This window comes from Elaeis guineensis, chromosome 9, assembly GCF_000442705.2.
Source record: "Elaeis guineensis isolate ETL-2024a chromosome 9, EG11, whole genome shotgun sequence".
Lineage (NCBI taxonomy): Eukaryota > Viridiplantae > Streptophyta > Magnoliopsida > Arecales > Arecaceae > Elaeis > Elaeis guineensis.
Genome location: NC_026001.2, coordinates 96831622 through 96852464, shown reverse-complemented (window position 1 = coordinate 96852464; position 20843 = coordinate 96831622). Strand labels below are relative to the sequence as shown.

The 20843-nt window shown below is 36.5% G+C and overlaps 2 protein-coding genes across 3 annotated transcripts; both read right to left on the bottom strand.

Annotated features, from left to right (window-relative positions):
- Positions 1 to 1884: 1884 nt before the first annotated feature.
- On the bottom strand, positions 1885 to 3742 carry LOC105050969 (uncharacterized). Its single transcript, XM_010931202.3, has 4 exons — positions 3539 to 3742; positions 3312 to 3430; positions 2780 to 3049; positions 1885 to 2164 (listed from the first exon to the last, which is right to left on the bottom strand). The coding sequence occupies exons 1-4, from the start codon at positions 3554 to 3556 to the stop codon at positions 2110 to 2112; spliced, it is 462 nt and encodes a 153-aa protein (XP_010929504.1). The 5' UTR covers positions 3557 to 3742; the 3' UTR covers positions 1885 to 2109.
- Positions 3743 to 4073: 331 nt separating this feature from the next.
- On the bottom strand, positions 4074 to 9991 carry LOC105050968 (uncharacterized). 2 transcript variants are annotated; one of them, XM_010931200.4, is made up of 4 exons: positions 9636 to 9991; positions 6071 to 6274; positions 4775 to 4835; positions 4074 to 4673 (listed from the first exon to the last, which is right to left on the bottom strand). In XM_010931200.4, exons 2-4 carry the CDS (start codon positions 6262 to 6264, stop codon positions 4389 to 4391), a joined length of 540 nt encoding a protein of 179 aa, XP_010929502.1. In that variant the 5' UTR covers positions 6265 to 6274; positions 9636 to 9991; the 3' UTR covers positions 4074 to 4388. The 2 variants fall into 2 exon arrangements, with proteins under 2 accessions (XP_010929502.1, XP_010929503.1); XM_010931201.4 differs by having other exon boundaries at positions 9645 to 9774.
- Positions 9992 to 20843: the final 10852 nt, after the last annotated feature.

The following is a 20843-nucleotide window of genomic DNA, read 5'->3' as shown; positions in this document are numbered from 1 at the left end:
ACGGTTGAAGGTAGACTTTGGCACAGGGGAAGCTGTCAGCCTATTGATTTGTAAATAAAAATTTGGTGGGTTTCTGCAACATGACATCAACTATAATAAATTTCGCACTTGCAGATAAGATTTTTTTTTTTTGGCCCAGCGGTCGTAGACGCTTTTTTTCTGACCTGCAAGTTCCCTGACGATTAAAAAAAAGAGGTAGAAGGCTAACGGTGTACCAACTACCAAGGTTCTGGATTTTCTGGTTGATGGATGATATAGACTTGAAGTCTAAAATGACATGTTCGTATTTCAGCAGCATGCTTGCAAGCTCTCCATTCAAGCTGATTTCTTCTCTGTAGCGTTCATTTAATTGTATATGCCTTTGAAGATTCTAAAAGAAAAGATAATCTTCTACGGTACTTCGGACTTGGCTCTTTGCGTTGGCTGGAATATTGGCTCCAAGGTTTGTATCTAAATGTACTCTTCACGAGGTACAGTCCAGGACAAATAGCTTGGGTTGCTTTCAATATTGAGTAGGCGAAGTATTTGACCCATTAAACTAACTCATGCTTCTACCAAAAAATAATAATAATAATAAACTTAACTCATGAACTTGAACAGCACGAAATCTCTATTTTCAACGCTGCTTTAGATAATGGCAATATTTTTCTGTCTGCCTTATTTCGCGGGCTATTCTCTTAAAGCTATGACCAAGTCTTTGTGTCTCTTCCATCTAGTTAAAGCTGGTTTAGATTTTCTAGGCCTAGATTTTATGAAATAAATTTTTCATTGTCCATTAGGTTGCGTGTGGTAGGATTCCTTCCCATTATTCTCTCAAAAAAATAAATAAAATAAATCCTATGTGTCACATGCAAGCGATGCTGTTTGATTTTAAAACCAGCATTGACAAAAGCTGTGGCTCCTAGTAGAAATGTGTATGCATGAAGTCAATCATGGAATCCAGCATTCACAATAATAGAGCTCAGAAAAAAGACACAATAGCATGCGTGAGGCACAAGTCCGATCAACTATGACGGATGGTACATCAAATTCTCTATTTTTTCCTTTGCTTACGTTCTAATGACATAAACAAAATCCGATTCGTAGTAATAATCAGATCAAGACGATAACTCCAAGCCTTGTCCATTTCTATAACTGTATGAGTTCAGATTTTATCTAATCAGACCACCAGTGCATGTAAACTTTGCCAGAGACACATTAATTATATTTAGCAGTATATTATTAACTAATTAATAAAAATCAAAAGCATGATCGGTTGGATCAACATCAAAAACGGATTATATTTTCAAAAAAAAAAAAAAAAAGGGTTCGATCCGAATCACTTCAGCGTAGATCAGACTGGATTATTTTTGAATCAAACTCAGATGGAAAAGAATGGACTCAATCCATTCGCGGTCCAACCCATAAGTTACATTCCACGCGTACACGCCGCTCGCAGTCCGACCATCAAGCCTCATCCCACGCTCCCCTCACGTGTACCCACTAATGACGCCCCCCCTCCCTCTCTCTCGTTCGCATGCGCTGCGCTAATGACAAAAGAATAAAAAAAGGTGGAGGAACAGGTGGCGATACCGAACAACGCGCCTAAGCTTGAGGATGATAAATTTGCAGGCGACCGACCGAATGATGCAAAAGTTGTACCCATCCGTCCTGAGATGGATATGGATTTTAAATGAAATACCACCCACAATCCCACATGATACAACTTTAATCGAAATCCTTCTTTTTCAAAACTATAATTATTTTAAAATATTTATATAATAAATATATTAAGTGACATGATCGACACCAACCCAATTCAGACACAATGGATATGGATATAAAATTTTTAATTACAAAATAAAATTAAAAAAAAAAAAAAAACAAAAGCTAATACGGCATCCGTGCAGAATTGGCTGTATTATTAGGATAAAACCCCAGAAATTATTTCTTATTTACAGCAGGATTCAGGAGCACCCAAGAGAGAGAAAAGGCAGACCCTCCCTTTAAAGACGCACTTCAGAAGGAAGGAATCGACCCTTTTTACAGCAAACAAACCATGAACATAACACCATATTTACAAAGGTGAATACTTTCAATATTCCTTAGCCCAAGACCTGGCGAGCCTTCTTAGTGGCCTCGTGGGTCCACCCCAACCGACTTCAGTGTTTCCACTTTCCTCGGCCTGCAAAGAAATTAAAAAAAAAAAAAAAAACAATTAATATAATGACTTATTGTAAAGAGCCAATAACAACGACCTAACTCTCTGGTCTTGTATATTATTGTTTCTTAATAGTTGCTGGATTAAGAGTTAATCATTCATGAATCTAATACACTTTCGACATTATAAATATGCAAGTTAAATTTGAAAATGACACACATACCAGGTTCGGTGGGGTAGTGAGGTCAGGTCGGATAAAACTGGTTTAAGTCCATGCGAAATTTTGAGCCCAATATGGAAGCCAGATTCATAAAATACCAACCCAACTCAACCCAGTGATTGGGCCGGGTTGGGTTGAGCCCAGCTGGGGTTACAATCATGCCTTCAGAGACTCATCACTCATTTAATAAGGACTAATTCCTATGATGATCCTAACAAACCATCATCAATTGTAGCCATTAGCCATCACTTTAGTAGTGGAAATAATGCCACTGTTTCACATCTGCACTCATTTTGTATATATATTGTCTATTAATAATGACCTATATGTTTTTGTTCTATCTGAAATTAATACCACTACGCAAGTACTTTTTTCTATATAATTTTTGTGCGCACGGAATATCAATCCATCGTACATACACGTTGGCCCGGGTGGGATCGGAGATGCCGGCCCGGACGACGTCGAAGTCCTGGAGGTGGCCGATCTTGCGGAAGATGGATTTGCGGACGAATCGGTCGGCCTCTTGGGCGGCCCAATCGGGGTCCTCTACCTCCGGCACCATCTCCCTCTTCTTCTTGCTCACCAGCACGTTGGGCGCGTACAGCAGCTCGTGCTCCGCCGTGTACAGCCCGAAAGATACCGACAACGTTATCAGCCCCAGCGCCACATACACCGGCACAAAGTCCCCCCTGTCACCCATCCATTTTTTTTTTAAAAAAAATTCATAATACACACACACACACACACAAATGTTAGTCATGTAGTTTATAAACGAATCCGCAAAATCACATCTGATGGCTCGAATCAGTTTGGAGATAAATTCGAAGGTGATGATTTTTTTTAAAAAAAAAAAAAAAGAAAAAAATATATTTATAGCGCTATATACCTTATTAAAAATAATATTTATTTAAAAATATTTATGATGATATACCGAGAGAAGAGAAATTAGACCTTGGTTTGGGGGCATGATGTGGGCCCACGAAATCATTTGCAGTTGGTGTGAAGGCCTTCATCTTTTGGGCCGTCGACGTTGCGAATCGCCGAGAATTCGCGACGGATCGCCACAGATTCTTGGAAACATAGAAAGCTATGATTTAATTGTGACGGTTTGAAAGAAAAGAAAAGAAAAGCAAAGCAAAGTCCGTATATGAACAGCAGAAGTGAGTGAGTGAACTCACCGACATCCTTGAAGCCATGGAGGATGATCGAGAGCGATCGAAAAAGTAGAAGAAAGTAGTGAGGACGGAAGCAGAGAAGCAACGGATCGGTTCTTCGCCTATGGCTTTTGGAAGGGACAGGAATGATGGGTGGAGTGTATAAAGGCGGATGGGGACGAATGGGAGCGGGGGCCAAGGTGGCCCGAGAACGTTGGAGGTGGGACACCTGGAGTCGAGAGAAAGGGACACGTGTCGCAGAAGGTGCTGGAAGCTACACGAGAGCGCGAGAAAGAGTCTGAGCTTATCCGAAAGGATCGGAGGCGGCGGCTGGGCGACCGGAGTCGGTTCCCTCCGGGCGGTCACCGTCGGAGCAAATCGGTCAGGTGGTGCTCAATGACGGATTTGCCCCTGATGGTGGGGATGGGCCGACGCGATGACGTGCCCTCTGGAACTTTATCGTTACATACCTGTACATGACGTACTCACTCCGGTAAATGGAAAATTGAGCAAAGAAAAATAGTTGCTACTGGATCAAAAAGACAAACAGCGGGCCATATGAGATGAACAAAAGTAGATGCTATCGATGGCACTGCAACTAAGGATTCTCGCGCACACACAAAAAAAAAAAAAAAAAAGGGTCTATTTACACTTGTACATCTGAATCCAACTGAATCCAGCCTCCAACTTAAACAAACCTCCTGAACCAGACTCGTTCGTACGGACAAATTCTAGATACATGGAACCTTGGATATGTACAGGACGATATTCTCTTCTCCAAACTAGCATTTCAAAGGTTTCAAATAGCTAGATGGCTGACTCGGGAAAAATTTACAGCAGCATACGCAGCAGAGTCGGTTAGACTTGGGATGGGTCAGGCGAGAGCAGGGACCACACAGTGAGACTCGGACTTCCCGGAGGCGAAACCTTCGATTCTTACTTTGGGGCTCCCTCCAAATGATGTCCCACAGGATGGGGAGCCTCTTTCGACTCTCCCTGCTGGCTTTATCCCAAAAGAGTTTCCCGAAGGAGAAGCGAAGTCTTGAGTTTGTTTCGCAAACTTTGCATCTTGGACTACCGGGTTGTTGGTGCGCACGGGCGGCGAGCCACAGAAGAAGCCAGCTGCGTTGTTCATGTCTAGATCACCATCAGGATCATCCTGAAACGGGCCGAACTTAAACAATTAGATGCAAACTGGATACAAGAACGAAGAAATTACGGCTGAAATATCTATCACATGATTTTGAAGCAAACGGGTACCTTGTTCAAGATAATATCCAGGATCTCCGGACCACAATCCCCTCTATGGATAGGTAAAATGCTGAAACAAAAGTGAAAACGGAATCAGCAACAAAACAACCATGAACAGAAAATATTCTTCAGGGTATCATGTCTCTTATGCATGATTTGAAACTTCCATGTGTATATAACGTCACCACAGTACGTGGTCTGTGAAGTGTCCAAAAGCTCGAACTGCTTCATTCATCCACACTTTTAAAACCAGAACTCACAGCAATGAGGAGAAAACACTCCTCAGTAAAGAGGTCAAATTACAAAAACCTACACAAATGCGATCACAGGTCTATGGTATTATGAGTGAACTATGGTGAAGCATGATAAACACGTAAAATATAATCACTACCCATGTTCAGGCTAGCCACGACATGCAATCATATAGCCGTGAGGCAAGTTCTAAAAAGAATAATGCCATGATAATCAATTGGTGGTCGGTTCCCTAAATTTGGAGTGAGATGTCAGATGCCATGTGGTACCGCTAGCAAGGGTGATATGTCTAGACCTGAATAACTATCTTGTGTAGGTAAGAGGTAAGAACAAAGGTTGGAGCACAAGAAAAAAAAAAAAAAAAAAACCTTTGAAATCTGATTGATAAGAAAATCGCCACAATCAAATCACAAAGGAATAAAATGCCACACTCAAGAAAAAAAGAATGTGAGTGATAAGTTCTAAGGTTTATAACTACATCTTGCTACTATGAAAATGATGGTGGCTGAAAATCATGATGAATTAGGAAGAACAAAATAACTTTGACTGCATCTTGCTACTATGAAAATGATGGTAGCTGAAAATCATGGTGAATTAGGAAAAATAAAATAAGCTTCTAAATTCGACCCTTTTCTAAGCAATAATTTCTTTTAAATTCCTGCCAAATCTGATTCGCACCACATCATGCTACGCACGTGAGCAAAGTCATCAATTTGGTTCTTGGATCCGTATATGGCATGTGATCATCTCTTTCTTCATGATAGTGCACATCAAAGGGGTTTTGAGTTGCACAATAAAATGTTAGGCAAGTGACCTTAACAATTTGGTTGTCACAGCATCAACTATACAAATGATATAGGCTTGGGAACTTCAAAGGTTTGGTAAAATCAAAGAATGAAAGGAGAGACTGCATTACCGGACAATGCATGAAAAGGGAAAAATGAATATCTGGTCAATCATATACGAACAATGTGATAAGTTTGTGAGTTCAACAATGACAATATAGACAGAAACTATGAATCCAGAAAAACGATCTTGATTTTTGTAGCTAACCTCTTTGGTCTGGAGCCAATTCTGTTGAGATTATCCATGAAACAAGGTACCCTAGCGGGACGACGAGGTTGCGGACATATGAGTTCTCCTGGAATTGATTGGTTATCAATTTGCCAAAATCTTGACTTCCTATCTGACACGCATTCTGGGTACAGTTGGCCCATGGTATTAAGTCCTGCCGGGCAGTGCTCCATTATGACTCTCCTGCAATATCAAACATCCAGGTTTAATGAAACAATAAAGCACTAGAACAAAAATAATTATAAAAAGAAACAAAAGACAAAGCAAGGAAAGAAAGAAGCCACTTTGACATGTAATTGGGGCATAACGATGCACCAACCAGACAAGAATGCGTAACCAGAACTTGCTGAGATGAAGCCTTCACCAGAAGAAAACACGATGAGAAAAAAGATTCATACGAAAATTATACAAGGAAATCAAACATAAGGCATGATCAAGACAATAAAAATATCCGCCGCAGATGCATTCTTAGACGAAAACACATATTCTATATGCAAAGGTGCAAAATCATTGTTGTCAACAAAAAAGAAGAAATTAGGAGGAGCATGTGAAATAAAAGAAATAAATATCATAAAAAAAAGGCAAAGAAATTCCATTCCGACCACATTTTGTCCAAATACCATGTAAACACATAACAACTAAATCAGAATTACGAAAAACAGATACCAAAGTTTGCTTACTGGGCAACCAATTTTACCATGACCAAAATGCAAAACCAGACATCCTTGCAGCACTGCCAATCAAATCCATGACCAGTATCAAGTAGAACTGTGCTGGCGCAATGGACCAACATAAGAGAACTACTGTCTTTAATGGACCAAACAAATGAAAGACCACCACTCATAAATACAAAGAGAAATCAGAAAAATGGGCTAGAAGAAATCACTATTCTGAAAGTCATCAGAACATTGTACAACAACATGTTGCAAACAAACCTCGCAATATGACAGGTGTCACAAAGCATCAGGGAAAATTAGATGTTTTTACACCATTGATAGAAATAGTTATGTACATCCACTGCCATAATGATACATGACTATGACTACCATGCACATCAATTTTCCAGAGTGGCTCTAGAGATCCGCCAGCCACATTTGATGTGAATAATGACCAGCAACATGCACTACGCAATCTGTTTGGGCTTCAGGTACTTCGATTCATCAACAGTCCACAGCATACATTATAGATCACAGCTTGTCTAAACAAAATGAGCTGGTCGAGCTTCAGAAGGAAAAAGCAATGGTATTGACATGAAGAAGAGGACCGAAGCAAGATCAGTAAATGCAATACCCGTGGGGTGGAGTGCTGACAGAAGAGTCCCAAACTAAGATAGGAGTTATTTCTCGGCATTTAGGTTAACTAAAATGCATATTCTTGATCATTTTTCAAAAGTCTATACCATCACACATGCTAAGTGGGCTGGCTTGGATTACTCTAAGGGCCTACTTGATTGGGGTAATCTAGCATAGGAAATGTTTTCCCACATCAGATAATCATGTTTGTTACAAAATGTGGTTGAGAGAGATGGTAAAATAAGTGGTGCATCCCATATCTATTTTTTTGAAAGAGAAGATATAATAAATACCACTAGATGCATGGTATTTGTTTTCCCATGCTGGATTCCAAAGTGGCAGAAATCTGAAAATATCATTTCTCAACGAAAATCCCCACTTATATTTTATTATTATGATATTAATTATATTAATATAATATTATATAAATATACTAATATTTATTAATAATATTTATAAATATTTAATATATTTATTTGCATACCAAAACATACTAAAATTTATTTATAACAAGAAATATATTCTCTAATATATATAATTAATTTAAAATATTTATTAACTTATGTAAATATATTTCCATATCCAAGTCCATATTAACGGTGTCTATATAAGTGGCCATGAATGTCCGACAAATAGATTGAGAGAAAAATATTATTATCTGTATTATTTATTTAAAAGTATTATTAAAAATTTGATAATATTTCCATATAAAACTACCACCAACGAAACATAATAATCTTTTTATGATGCTATTTTTCTGAGTAATTTTTTCACTATTCAAATATGATAAAATTTATTTTTTTTCGTAATCATTTTACTAAATAAATGATTCCCAGAAATCATCAGTAAATTGACATACCCCAACAACGAACCCTAACATAAAACTGAAAACTCAAATGAAGAGCAAGCATAGTTAACTTGAAGTATCAGTGCATATCAATTGTAGCAAGGCAATGATGTGAATAAGCATCTGCAGCTTCCAATAAAAGTACATGGATATGTGCATAGGACTTCTTAGAAAAAGTAGAGAATTTAACAAATACTCGCTTCTAGGTAGCTTTCATTCCAGAAACACCAGAAAATAAGTTGCAAACTTTAACCTTGCACCTTGATTGAGGAACATTAACTTTACTTCAAAAGGATTTTTTTTTCTTGATTTTTCTACTGTTTGCATGCTCAAAACAGAATCCAAAAAACAAATTGTACATGATCAAAGTAAACAAAATAGCAAGCAGTTGCAACAAAACTAGAATATCCAAGGATCAGCCACAACACCAACAAACTGACCAAAAACTATCCCAAGACTTTAACAGAACTGCCACCAATACCAAGAGAACTAAAAGTCAGAGAAACCCAGCAAGTACGGGTATAGGATATACTATGAGCTGTCAGTGCACAGGTAACTAGAGACATCTGCCTCCTCGAAGACCAGGACAGCCAAAGGAAGAACAGTAACCCAACAGTCAATATCAGAGAGGCGCAGACAAGATATCAGGTCTCTCAAGGAAAAATGTTAACCTCACCCAAATGGATGAAAGAATACTCATCAGGAGCGAGTAAAATAGAAGAAGGTCAGATTCACCACCAAGACCGGGGGAGGGAAAAAAACACAATTTTGAAAAGAAAACTACAATTCCGTGCTTAGAATCACTAAGATCGAGTTATAACTCTCATAATCCAACCAAACAGCTCTGATTCGGTCAGCATGCTGTCTCCTTGTAATTAAACAATGCTTGCTCGAATATCCAGCGATCAGATGCAACACCAAACAATTAAACCAAAATGGAACTAAAAAAATCGATAGAACTAAATCCAGAGACGACCAACAAACCCAAAATTATATTCCCGTGCAAATGCCGCAAAAATATATACCATGATCGTAAAGTAGTAACCACAAAAGCTCATATATACAATTATACTAGAGAATAACAAAAAGTTCCATCCTTTAGGATAAGTTTGGCAAAACATCGTTCAGATCCCTCCCATCCAAAAATTCACCAACATGAAATAACACAGATCCAGAAAATGGTCGTGCAAGATGGGTGGCACCGGTGACCCCGAACAAATGTGCAATGCAGGAATCGTAAAAGCAAAAATAAGTTCAAGCCAGCACCACGACTCAGATCGGAGCTTAAAAATCACGATTCTACAACAAAATCCACACATTCATAAACGAACAAATCCGGAATTAAGAGAAGCATCGATGAATTCAAGAAAACAGCAGTAATTCCATCGACATCTTCTGGCCTTACCAGATATACCTCGCCGGAAAAGCCTTGTTTTGCAGATCTGCCCCCAGATCTCCAGATCGAAGCCAAAAGACTCCAGATCGCCAGTTCTCCCACAAAGATCACATCAAAATCTCCCGGTCTATCAGGAAAAAAAAAAGGAAAAAGAGTTTCCTCACATCCGGGCCGGCACCGGGGGCGGCCGAGGGAAAAGGCGGAGGAGACGCACCAAAAGGCGAGAGAGGGAGGCGCTTCCTCACCCCTCTCCCCCTTCTTTCCTCTGTCTCCCTCTCGTCCCCTCCGCGAGAGACGGCGGGAGCCACCGGTCGGCGTCTCCCACGGCCTTTTTAACGCGGGGAGGGTCGAACGCCTCGATTAATCCTCTATCTAAAGGGGAGGTAACGCGTGTCCTAATCCCATATTAATGGATTAATCCCCTGTCTAAGGGAAGGTTACGCGTGTCTTAATGAATTTTCCCTCAGTCCGGTATTTCCCAATCCCGTTTCTCTCTCCTGTGCCTCCTTTCTCGTGGATGACAGCTGTTAATTATTAATACATTTTATTAATTTGGATGAATTTTTTTTATTTATATTTTAATGCGGGAAACCTGGAGGAAGATTCGAACTCACCCGGCATGTGTTGAGTCCGTCTAACCGCAATTTGCGCAAACTTTTTTATGAAATTGGAGTCGTTTACTAATACTCTGGCTTATAGTTTCACTATATTTAAGCATCGATTCTAATGTTTCCATAAAAAATATCAAATTAAAATATTAAAAAAAAAAAATGATAAGCCTCATCAAATTTGGTAAGTCCAATGTGTATCTTTTCCTGCCCTAACTCCTGACTTTTATAACACAAAAGGGAACAAAAGGAACATATCTGGAATTAAATAGCGGTGAGCACCATAGAGGTCACTGAATTGTCAAAAGCGGGAAATATTTTTTATTAAATTTAATTATCCGATTTATATCAGCACGAGCACAGAAACAAAGCGTCCTCTTCTTCACATGGAAGCATCGATCTTGACGCTGACCGTTCACACGCCCATCATCACATACCATGATTTCTACCACTATCTCTTTTCTCTTTTTAGTTATTTATTTATTTATCAGATATTAAACGCGACCAAGACCGTCTAACGAGTGGATTAGCTTTTCCTATCCTTTGATTCACCATCTGATGCCCGCCACCGTAATCTTTCTCAAGTTCAAATTTTCACCGTTGAATCGGGGTAGTTGGAAAAGGCTCGCTGTCTTTTAATCGAGAATAAATTTTAGCACTGATGGCGACTGCTGTGTACGATAAAGAGGGAGTGGCAGATCCTGTCGCCGAGTGACGATTCTGGCGACGTGAAAGTAGAGCGAGGACCAGACTGGCGTCTGATGTTTGGATCTTTTGGGGCGATCTCCGTCGGGCTGTCCTCTCAACCGTCCGATCCGTGGACTCTGCGGTGTCAATTTTCCAGTGTATACACCGGGCTTCTCATCCCGCAATTATTTGTGTCTGGGGCTGGTCCGCGGTCGTCGTCGTGGAACGCAAACTTTATTTCCATGGTAGAAGACGGTGGAGGGCATGTGGGACGTTGAGATAATATATTTCACCATGTGCAATATTGTTGGCACAAGAGTCACAACCATAAATATCGGAGTTTATAGTGCAGCCATTGTACTTCATGACTTGTGAAATGAATTTCTGTAAAAAAAAAAAAAAAAAAAAAAAAAAAAGGCTATGCAAAGATCCAAATGATGCAAATAATTCTTGAATTACTTGAAATTGGGAGGAGACGGTGAATAATCTACGGTGGTTCCATATATTAATTGAAGTAGAATATGAACTAGAAAAATCAAAAACTTTCTCTGCTTGAGCTTGAGTCGACTTGAGAAGAAGTTTGAGTCAACTTATGCTCAAATCAACTCAACAAGATTTTCGAATCAGCTCAAGATTGAGACCACGGAGTTAAAATCGTGAAAATCCTTCTCTGTTTTTCACTTTCTCTTTTTCTTAGTCAACCCTAGATCATTGCCGAAAATCTCTGTAGAACCTCTTTGACTCCATAGAACCTCCAGCTGCCCATTCCTCTTTGATTTTGAACCTTTTCTCATGCGCAATAGAGCCACGGAAGCAGTTAGCTTATAGTCACAAAAGACCACGGGTAGAGGCCAACACGGAGATCCATTTAAAGTAGCACAACGACCCTTCTTGATAGGAAGAAGCTCCAGTCCCTCCTTCTCTAGCTCCTCCATCATCGACAGATTCCCTTCCATATCGCGTAGTCACAACGGGTAGAAAAATTGATTTTCGATTTCTTGATAGGAACGGATTCCATATTGGGGATTGGATCTGAAATCGAGACTGCTAAGAGAGGTTTTGCAAAATTGATTAGCCTACCTACCTGAGCTTAGTGAGAGAATTTTATGGAACTATGGCCCAAGATTCAGATGCATGGGTGCACAATTAAAGGTATCACATTTCTATTGTCCGAAAGGAGATTAGGGTAGATCTAGGGTATTCCCTATGAAGGCACGGTCCCTCATCATGTTTTCAATAAAGAAGATGCCCTGAAAGTCATTTTAGAGAGATCGGATGTGAGAGGGATTACAGAGGTGTTCGCCAATTAGTTGTCCATAGAGATGCACTTATTACATCATATTTTGAGAAAGATCTTATTTCCAAAGATTTGGAGGTTTGACTTTATCTTAGAGAGAGACATAGTCATCACGTATTGCTTGATTTAGGGCATGCCCTTGAATCTCTCCTCTGATGCTACATTAGATGAGAGATGGGGTTGGAAGGGTCAAGGCATACCTATCCTAAGACATGGCCTTGACCTCTATATTCAGAGAGGTTGGAGTCATTTTTTAGGGGAGGTGATACTTTTGCTGAGGCACTCTGACACGTATAACGAACGGTCCCTACATCGTATGGGATACCATAAGTTGGATGGTCAATAGGTGCAGTGGATCTCAGGATAGAAGTAGCAAATAAGGGAGGCCCAAGTCACCCTCAGATAGATTCTAAGCCCAAGATGCCTCCACCATAAACTACAAAGCTGGAGACTCATTAAGCACATCAGACTCCCACATCTCCGATGACACCCTTTGTACCACTGTCAACTTCACTGGCACCAATTCAGCACCCTCAGTTTTCTAGTACTAGACTTGATGATGATCAGTTGAGGAGATTGGGGGATATCATACTTGAGGGATTGTAACCTCAGATGGACTATATTGAGACAAAGATCAGTAGACTTAGCTCTCAGGTTAGCAGATTGGCACAGAGGATGAAGACTTGGGAGAACAGAGACAGACTTGCTAAGCCTCAGGATCTTACTGATTATGTCATAGAGGCTGGTAGATTGAGAGAGAGGATCGAGACTGATCTGCAATAGATTCAGGATGTAGTCAAGAGTTTGAGGACTACTTAAATATCTAGCATCATATCATTTTTAGTCTCGATTGGGCAGCTAGTGGAGCAGTTGAAGATTCATGCCCCTCCAATGATAGCAGCGAGCACTTCTAGTGGTTATGGTAGGGCTTCTTCTTTTCAGACACCCCAAAGTGCACCTATCCAACTATCCACTTCTACCTAGCCACCTCTTAAACCCACTACAAGAAAATAGAACATCAGTGATAGAAAATTTGTGATAGAAAAATTGTATCATAAATTATGATGGATTTATGATGGATCTATGATGGAGAAGTAAAATAATTTTTTTGGACCTTCAATAATGGATTTGTGACAGAAGTGTCCATCACTAAATGATCCATCACAAATTTGAAAGCATTTTGAAAGCTTTCGATAATGGATATATCCGACACAAACAATCTATTAGAAATCCATCATAAATTTATGATTGATTTATAATAAAAAAAATATAAATTTTTGATTACTTTCAGTGATGGATTTGTAATGAACATATCTGACACAAAAAATCCATCACAAATCCATCATGATGGATTTGTGATGAAAAAAAGATATAGATTTTTTATTACTTTCAGTGATGGATATATCTGACATAAAAAATCTGTAATAAATTTATGATGAAAAAAATATAAATTTTTAATTACTTTCAGTGACGGATTTGTAACAAATATATCCGATATAAAAAAAATCTATCATAAATTTATAACAGATTTGTAATGAAAAAAAGATACAGATTTTTGATTGCTTTTAGTGATAGATTTTTGATGGATATATCTGATATAAAAAATTCATCATAAATTTATGATAGAAAAAAGATATAAATTTTTTATTACTTTCAATGATGAATTTGTGACAGATATATCTGACATAAAAAAATTCATCATAAAATTGTGATAGAAGAAAGATATAGATTTTTGATTACTTTCAGTGATAATTTGTGACAAATATATCTGACACAAAAAATTCATCATAAATTTGTAACAAAAAATAAATATAAATTTTTGATTACTTTTAGTAATGGACTAATGATGGATATATCTATCATAAATCTACTACAAATTTCTAATGAATTTATGATAGAAAAAAGATATAGATTTTGAAAGCTTTTGGTGACGAATTTATGATGGAGAAGTAAATCACAATTTTATCCTTCCCTTTAAGACTAAAGGCATGTTTGGATGTCTAAGATTTTTAAACTTCGAACAAAAATTATGATAAGATATAAGATTTGATCCTATAGGATTATATGTTAAATATTTTTTATAAAAAAAATTTCATATAAATAATCCTATCCTATGTTTGGATGATAAATTAAGATTTTCTCCTCCTCTCTTCTTTCTCTTTCTCCTTTTCTCCCTGTCCCTTGTTCTACCAAAATAATAAACTTATCATTATCAAAATATCATATTAATTATTAAAATTATAAAATATTTTTTATAAAAAAATATTAATATATCTTTGTATGTTTTTAAAATTTAAAATTGAAACTCATTTCAATTTGGAACGGATTTGAAATTTGCCCTCATGAATTTGAAATTTGCCCTTCAGGTACTTACTACTTGAATCTAATTATATATATATATATATATTATTAAATTTTATAAAAATTTTGATCATAGATCTAACTCGATGCAATCTAATCTGAGCCGACTTCATCCAACCTCTCTTATCGAGTCAATCCGATTCGATCCGAGATGGATACTAGACATATATGCATGCAAAATTTTTGGTTAATTATAGGATGGATATGGAGGTGAAATATGGGGGAGGGGAAGAGACGGAAAAGGGTGAGAAAGAAAAGAGGCTAGAGGCGTAAGAGGGAGGAGGTGAAAGAGGAGGAGAGGGAGGCCATATTTAATGTTTTTAATATTATTATGGTATCTAGATCTTGATCAATTAGATTTAATAGAAGATATGTTTAGTGTTTCTTTTGTGTTGATAATGACTTGAGGCACTTATTTTATTTTTTGATTTAGTTTGCTATACTTTTGCATTTTACAATTTATTATATTGTGTTGATGAATTACATTATCAATCTTTATGTCAGTTGTGGGATACAAATTCACTATGTGTGGATTGCAATTACTATGAAACTCATTCCACTATAACCATAGATGATAGGAGTAATTCTATGTTTAAGTCATTTATCTTTGAATTGCACACCTTGAATTTCCTAATGTAATGATACAGATGATCAATTCTTTCTTTAGTTTCTTTTTTTTCATTTATAATTTAAGGCTTTGTTTAGTTCCTTTGTCTTCTAATTCACATCTTGAAATATATATGGATGTCTGAGGTTAAGCATGTATGGGAGCAGACTTCTAAAAGGCTATTTTCTAGTATACTTAACCAAGTAGGGAAAGATGCCTTAAAGAAGGTTGGAGACAACAAGGATATTCTTGAGGCCAAAGTTCATATGCCTATTTGGATTGCTCCGAATATTTGGAATATATATTAATTGATATATAAAATTCTCTAAAGTAGAAGGATAAATCAGAAGCTACACATAAGAATTGGATGACGAAAAAAGATGATGGAATCACTAAATATACGAATGATTCCATCACGTTTTCTACACATAAAAAAAGAATAATGCATTAAAATACTCTTTCTTTACTTTAGAATACTTATTATTTAGTTATTTATTTATATGCACTTTCTTATAATTTTATTATTTTTCCTTCGTAGACTATGGAGTTGGATAGACCACCAACGTAACTTGAGGCATTTAAGTGAACCCACAAACCAAAAGAAAGTTCAGGTGTAGACAACAAATCCAAAAGAGTTTCGATAAGTTTATTTATTCTACTTAATGATAAATTTATTATTTATCAATATATTGCAAGAAGTATTAAGTTAATATATTTCTAATAATTTTAGAAAGAATATTCTGCTATTCTTACTGCTAAGTATGGCTTAGATTTATCAACACATCCGAGTTTGATCCAGATCATGGGTCCAAGCAACTGGGGCCCAAATAGGGAAACAATGCAGGAGGAGATGAGGGAAATAATTCGTACTATGATGTTAAAACTCAACCAATCATGTGCCTCTTGATCTACTCAAGATCGTTAGATGAATGATAACTTATTTTGAATTGTAAATAATTTTATTATGAGATATTTTAAAAAAATTTAATGTGATATTTTGTTACTATAAGATAATTTAATTTTTATCTTAATGTTTGTAGTTTTTGAGAAAAATATAATATTATGAATGAATGAAGAATATTTGAGTGGTTTATTGGATATTTTTAGTTATTTTTGGAAAAAAAGTTTAATGGCGAATTAATGATGAATTTGTGATAGAATTTATGATAGATTTTTGTGAAAAAATTGTTCTGAATATTATGATGGATTAGTGATGGAATTTTATGATGGATTAGTGACAGATGGGATTTTATGATGGATTAGTGACAGAAAATTATGATAGATTGGTGATTAATATGTTCTGAATATTGTGATGGATCAGTGATGGAATATTGTGATGACAATCCATCATAAATTTTCATCACTGATTGATCATAATTTTTTGTCACAAATCCATTACAAAATTCTATCATAAATTATGATAGATTTTTGTTCCAAATATTATTTACTATTTATGATAGAGATTTCTATCACAAATTTTTTTGACAAAAATTTCTGTCATAAATTTTTTTATAACTAGATTTTCAATAACAAATTTTTTCATCATAAAAATTATTATAAAAACTATTTATGATAAATTTTTAGGCTTTAATGATAGAAAAATCCATCACTAAAGCCTTATTTTGTTGTAGTGACCATCCTTTAGGACATACATTAGAGAGAATGTAGGATTTCTATCTTTCACTATTGATCTTTCTAGCAAGACCAGGAGTAGAAGGTCAGGACTTCCTATTGTTAGGATTAGTTCCTCTACCATCCTGAAGATTTTCTCTAATGAGGACTAAACCTAGGTTTATCTTTTACGTTCATATTGTACTTACTTTTATGCATTGTTAGTTTTCCTGCTTACATATATTAGTGGGCACTATATTATTGTGGTATCATTTCTTGCATACAGTACACTATCCTTAGTGAAAATGAATACTTTTATCTTGATCTTGTGTTCATCTTTTGTGCTTAATTGTCTAACTATTTGATGATGATAAAAAGAGAGAGAAGTATATCAAGATATAATAACAAAGAAAATATATATTAAATAAAATAAGAATATAAATAAAAATAGCATAATGAAAATGGAACAATCAACAAGCAAACAATGATAAGAAGTGAAAAGAATAAAACTGAAAATATTAGCGATTTAAAATTTACAAAGGGGGAGAATCTGAATTTCTGATCAAAGCTTTTGTTGAATATTTTAAAAAAAAATCTTGATAAAATTCTTAAAAGCTCTGATCAAATGTAACTACTACAAGCTCTAATCCAATGTACTTATTGCTTTCATATCATTTATAGGACCTTAGCCCCTAATCTCTTTTCCAAAAGGTCATATTTCTTTGAACAATCAATCTCTATGATGTACTTTGAACAATGCTTGAAATATACTTAAGTTCTTAAATCAAAAATTATGTAAATTTTGACTATATTATTGTATATACTCAAAGTTTTATCATCATCAAAAAGAGAAAGATTGTTAACCTCAGATTTGATTTTGATGAATAACAAAATATTTGAGTATGTGATTAGTACTAATAAAATATTTAAGCATTTAAGAAAAAAAATTTAAAAAGCCAGAACCTCATTTCAAAATTGCTCAAGCTTTCATCTTGAATATTCAAATAAGTAAGATTAAAAAGGCAAAGTTATACAAATTTTAAGTGAAGAAGGTCAGGAGTCGACTCCTAGAGCAGTAGAGTCGATTCTGACCTGGTTTCAGCATTTGGCACATACCTTAAGTCGACTCAAAAATTTTCTAGAGTCGACTTTGGCATATAGAATGGCACTGGCACAGATCTCGAGTTGACTCCCATATTCCTTAAGTCGACTCTCTCAATCAAGATAGAGAGGTGCTTTCTGCGTATAGGAGTTCGAATCGACTCTTACAAATCTTAAGTTGACTCTTTCAAAAAAGATAGATGAGTAATTTTTTAGGAACAACCCTCGAGTTAACTCTCGAAGACTTCGAGTCAATTCTAAGAAGGCTCAAGTTGACTCTTGACATGCTCAAGTCGACTTCACTGTAGCAGACAGCTCCAACGACTAATTTTTCAAAAACTATAAAATTATTTAAAAATTTTTAAACGGTTATTTTTTGAGCTTCAATAGCTAAAAATCTATTTTTAATGATAATAACAAGGATTTATGGATGTCTAAGTCATTATTGAAGTTAGAGAATAAAGAGAAATCGAGTGAGAACAAGAGAAATTATCAATACACCTTCAAAATTTAGTATGCATTTATTGGGCAATCAAGAAGAGAAGTTCAAATCCAACAACCATCTTCTTATGCATTGAAATATTCTTTCAAGAGGAAGAAAAGAGTTATAATTGCAAGAGCTTTCCAACTCTTCAACTTGTGCATCAATGACACATCATCAGCTCATTAAAGAGCTTGAGTTTATATTTAATTTTTCAAATTTAAATTTTTGTATACAACAAGTTTCAATTGGGTTTGAAACTTGGAAAATAGACTCATCCAAGTCAGAACTTAAACTTGTATAAGCCTAAGATGGCTTAGAAAAAAGTTTTAGTTGGTGAACCTGTAAAATCAACTGGATTAAAATTATAATTTCAGAAAATAATCTTGCTGTAATCTTAGTGATTATAGTGAAATTCTTAAGAAAGCTACTTGGAGAGTGGATACAGGTTCAAGCTTGATACTGAATCACTATAAACTTGATTGTTTATGTGTGTGTAGACTTGTCTTTCATTACTTGCTCTACTATTTTATTTATCTACTTGCTCATTCACAGCTTCCATTGCATTTTCACCTAATTAAGTTAAATAGTGCAGGTAACTATTTTGAGTTTGCAAAAGTTTTTAAAAACCTAATTCACCCCCCTATTGGGTTGTATCTCCAGACAATAGTTGGTCAACTCTTCCATAGACTAATTTACCCATGTTTTCACTCTCCTCTGCATTACCAAGTTATTTTTTCATGGCCAACATTAATCAATGGAACAAGCAAAAAGACTTTGTAATTTTTCATTAGCCAGTCAAATAACTTCTTTATTTTATTTTTAACATACCTCTGACCCTAATCCCCTCCCCATTTCAAAGGGTAAATTATTCTCGGCCACCGATAGGTCTTCTAGAAGTCCTTGAGACTAATGAAATGAGACTATGATAAGGAAAAAGAGAGAGCAAAGAATATGATTGAAGAGGGACTCCTCACAACGAGGGAAGAGGGGGTAGGGGTGGGAGAAGGGACCACACTTCCCCTCAGCTTAATGAAGGAGCTCCATTTCCCATTCTTCTCTCTCTAGGAAACCTTGTCTTCTCTCCATTCTATCCTATATTGGAGATTCTAGGAAGAAGAAAGAGCTGGAGAGGGGAGGAAAAAGAGTGAGAGGGGATTATATAAATGGAACGAAAATGATCCCAATTTTGATGATAATTACAAAAGAAGTTTAGATTTTTATGATCTATTTTATTTAAAAAAAATTATAGGAATACCTTCTCAATTTTAGCTTAATTTTATTTACACCTCTATACTCTAAAAAATGTTAAACTAACTCTTGTAGTCATCGATATGTTCCGATGTGGTCTAGTTATTTATTTTATCAATAACCGATGTTAGATATCTCTCTCAATAGATGAAAATATCTCTGGTTCATAGGTGGACTTGGAGAAGGAAGAGGATGAGAAGGAGAAGTAGATGAGGAGAAAGGAGAGGAGGGGAGAAAGGTTGCTGATAAGGAATGGATTAGAGGAGAAGGAGGAGGACAAGAAGAAGAAGAGGGTGGGGAGGAAGGAGATGAGAAAGAATGGATTACTTACGAGAAGGGACAGAGGTGGCAGGGTTCATTGTGAGAGGGATGGCTTATGGGCTATTTGGAGAGGAGGATGAGAAGGCAAAATGGATAAGAAGTAAGGAAAGGAGGTGGAGGGAGCCACCATAGAGAAGAAAAAATAAGTGAGAAAGAAGAGGAGGGAGAAGGATTTTTTGCCAGTGAAAAGGGGCAGATGTAGAAAGGGCCATCTAAAGAGATAGGGCTCATGGGTTAGTTTGGATGAGAAAGATCGAGGATGAAGAAGAAAAAGAGGATGAGGAGGAAGGAGAGGAGAGAAGAGGGGCCACCGATAAAGGGTGGGGTGGAGGAGAACAAGGAGGAGAAGAGGATGGGGAAGGCAAGAAAGGATGGAGGTAGAGAGGGCCATCATGGAGGGGGATGGTTTATGGACGGCTTAGAGGAAGAGGATAAGAAGAAGTGGATGAGGAAGAAGGGAAGGAGATGGAGGAATGGGTGGAGAAAGAACAAGAGGAGAAAGGAGGAGGGAGAAAGAGGAGGAAGGAGAGGAGGAGAAATGGATGAGGAGAAAGGAGAGAAGAAAGAAGAACGCCGGTGATGGAGGAGAGGATCAATCGGAGAGGAGGGAGGAGGAAGGAGGAAGGAGATGAAGATAAGGATATTTTTATCATTTTATAATATTTTATTAACGAATATAGATAGCTGGATCATATTAGAACACTACAAAAAAATTAATTATTGTGACTGCTAAATATCATCGCTAATGGCCGAAAAGCTATTGCTAATATTATTAGCGACTAAATACCGTCGTCAATAAATTATCAGAAAAAAGTTGGATATTGAAGATCATTATTAGCGATGATGGAAAAAATCATCGCTAATAAAGTATTAGCGACAATAATTAGCGACG

Bases quoted from the DNA above. Each gene is read 5' to 3' on its own strand.
- LOC105050969 (XM_010931202.3), bottom strand. The intron at 3,050-3,311 runs GTCTAATTTCTC...GATGGGTGACAG, and splicing joins CATCATGCCCCCAAACCAAG to GGGGGACTTTGTGCCGGTGT. The intron at 2,165-2,779 runs GTATGTACGATG...ATTTCTTTGCAG, and splicing joins GATCCCACCCGGGCCAACGT to GCCGAGGAAAGTGGAAACAC.
- LOC105050968 (XM_010931200.4), bottom strand. From the start codon at position 6,264: ATGGAGCACTGCCCGGCAGGACTTAATACCATGGGCCAACTGTACCCA. The intron at 4,836-6,070 runs GTTAGCTACAAA...CTTTTGTTTCAG, and splicing joins ATTGGCTCCAGACCAAAGAG to CATTTTACCTATCCATAGAG. The intron at 4,674-4,774 runs GTACCCGTTTGC...GGCCCGTTTCAG, and splicing joins TGGATATTATCTTGAACAAG to GATGATCCTGATGGTGATCT.